The 2746-nt window shown below is 53.1% G+C and overlaps 1 protein-coding gene across 1 annotated transcript in view; it reads left to right on the top strand.

Moving 5' to 3' along the window:
• SHH (sonic hedgehog) overlaps window positions 1-1638 on the top strand; it is a 19764-nt gene extending 18126 nt beyond the window's left edge. Inside the window, exon 4 of the mRNA XM_014532256.1 lies at window positions 1530-1638. Coding sequence (XP_014387742.1) covers window positions 1530-1638 — 109 coding nt within the window. The remainder of the gene's footprint in view (window positions 1-1529) is intronic.
• The last annotated feature ends 1108 nt before the right edge of the window (window positions 1639-2746 follow it).

Raw genomic sequence — 2746 nt, 5'->3', positions numbered from 1 at the left:
CAGGGGCCGCGGGCATCCACTGGTACTCGCAGCTGCTCTACCAAATAGGCACCTGGCTGCTGGACAGTGAGGCCCTGCACCCGCTGGGCATGGCGGTCAAGTCCAGCTGAAGGCCTGCGGCGGGGCGGGAGGGGCGGGGGCAACAGCACGATACAGCAGAAGACACGGGAAGCGCACGGAATGAGGCGTTCATTATCATAATAAATAATATTAATAATGAAGTAGGACAACCCAAAATAGGCGATAAGGAAACCAAGACCCGGGAAGCTCTGGCGTCGTGTTTAGTTCATATCTATTTTTTGAATTTTTTGGTTGTTTTATTTTGATTTTTTTCACCTCTCCTGGCTATTTATTTGTTTGGTATGAATAGATGTTTTAAATAATATGAACCGGACCTTCAAGAGCCTTAAATAGTTTGTTTCTTGGGTAATTTATTATTGTCGTGTGAACTGTTCTCACGGGGAGAGGTGTGAGGCCCAGCGACCTGCGCAGAGTCTATTTTTGTACACGTCCCTCCGCCGCCAGCCGCCCTGCTCTCCCAGCTCCGCTTCTCCGCGCGTGTGAACTCAGCTTCGTGGGGTCCACAAAGTCTATTTTTATACACAGAATTGTAAATTAGATTTTTTGAGAGATCAATACCTAACTGAATTACATTTCATTTTTGAAATAGTGTAAAATATGAAAATATATTATTTTTAATTTAACTAATTTCCAAGGTCACAGTCATCTCTTCTGGTATCCTCATGGATGAATATTTGCTTTGTCATCACCATTTTGGCCACATTCTTGGAAGTCAAGACTGTTACACACTCACACACACACTTTTCTTTCTTTCTTTCTTTTTTTTTTTTTTTGACAAACTGGACGATCTGTTATTTTTGACTTCAAAGAATTTATTAGAAAATGATATTTTTTAAAAGTGCACATAGCAATGAGCCCATGTGGGTGGAGCCTGTAGTTTGTACAGAGATAAACAGGATGTTTTTTGCATTAATAAATTGAGAATAACTGCTGTAAATTTACTAAACTGTATTTTTGAACGTTTTGTAATAGTTTTGTAGAAATAAAGCGTGCCGCGCACAGCCTGGTTAGTATGTCATCCCTGAGAGCCCCTGCCAGCCCTCTGCTCCCGGCGGCCTCCTGGTTCCCGACATCGTGTGTAGATGATATACTGTGAATGCGCCGCACCCCGCGTGGGTTCGGCCTGGGGAACCTCAGCTCTGTTTGTGTCATGGTGCGATCTACACTCCTAGGTTGGGGTGCTGTGCTGGGTACTGTTCAGCACTCTGCCAGCCGTGGGCCCAGAGGCGGCCCAGGCTCCCTGGAGCTGTGGGCAGACCTGTTTGCTGGGCTCGGCTGCCCCGCTGGATGCTGTGTTCCCTGGCCCTGCAGGGAGGTCCCTGGCTGCTTCCCAAAGTCCTGGGGGCCCTTTAAGGAGGGTTCCCGAGGAGAGGCAGGGTGTTGATCCTGGTGGAACCTCCCACAGCCTGTCCTCAAGTTCCCCCAAATCCAGGGCAGGCCCCTTGCAGAGTGCGCATCCTGGCCTCTCCCGACACAGCCTATGGCCTCAGGTGCCGGGGTCTCTATGGCCAGGGTGTCCGCCTGGAGCGGCGGCTGGGCATGGACTGGCGCCCCTAGGGCACAGCTCTTCTTTGGTGGCGCTGGAGCTTGCCCATGGCCGTGCTGCTAGGCAAGGGGTGGAGGGTCCTGATTTCTCTGGAAAAGGTTTTTTTCTGGTCATGTGGGCTGTTAGCAGGTTCAGAGTTTACCGCCCTGGTGGCATCGGGTGGTTTCTGGTCTGTTGGCTGTTTAAGTCGGTAAGTTGGTGGAAGGTAAACCGGAAGCTGTGGGCTCGCCAGCATCTCTGGCTGTGGTGACCCACCTGAGTAACCAGCGGTGAAGGCAGAGTCCTGGCCACCAGCTCTGGGAGTGCCCGCAGCGCCCCCTGCAGGCAGGCGTGCGGCCGTGTCTCACTTTCCTTACCCAGTCCCGTCCAGCTTCTCAGCATTTCTCCAGCTTTACATGAAGAACTCTTTTTCATGGACAACGAATGGAAGCTGCCTCCTAGAGAAAGCAGACCCAGGGCACCAGGGGAGGCAGCCGCTCCTGCTGCTCGTCACTCACGCCCCCGCTTCTCCATCGTTAGGGCTCACGGGGCCACGAGTCTTCAAAGTGCACACGTGGTGTCGCTCCGTCGCCCTGGGACTCTGCGCCTCTCTCCTCCCGTCAAACACGCACGTCAAACACGCACGTCACAATGCACTTCCGCTGCTGCCCTTGTGCTCTATTGTTTGGATAATTAAAGACGCGACAGAGGCTTCCCGCGCTGTGTTCTGGGGTAGAATCCCTGTCCCTCATGGCCACGTGTGGATCGCCGCGGTCTCCACGGGCTGCGCTTGAATGCGAAAGGCCTCACCTCCCTGGCCTCCGTGGGAGGGTCCGGTCAGGCCGGGAGCTGGGCAGAGGCACCTTATTCTTCCTGGTTGTAGCCCTTTGCTGTCATCGCCGCCACATGGGAAATGTCAGGCAGACCTGCCAAGAAGGCCAGTTGGTTGCAAGATTTGGCAAGAAAACAACAGAGTGCGGCCTGTGGGCCAGCTGTGGGCCAGCTGTGGGTGGGGCTGGGGGCTGGCTCTTGCTCCGCGTTCCAGGTTCTCTGGTGACTCGGAGAAGCAGTCAGTCCCTCCTTCTGGAAGAACAACCGCTCCAGGGGGTGAGTGACTTCCAAATGACTTCTTAGGAACAA

This window comes from Myotis brandtii, unplaced genomic scaffold (genome assembly GCF_000412655.1).
Source record: "Myotis brandtii unplaced genomic scaffold, ASM41265v1 scaffold868, whole genome shotgun sequence".
NCBI lineage: Eukaryota > Metazoa > Chordata > Mammalia > Chiroptera > Vespertilionidae > Myotis > Myotis brandtii.
This window is presented reverse-complemented; position numbering and strand designations above follow the sequence as displayed.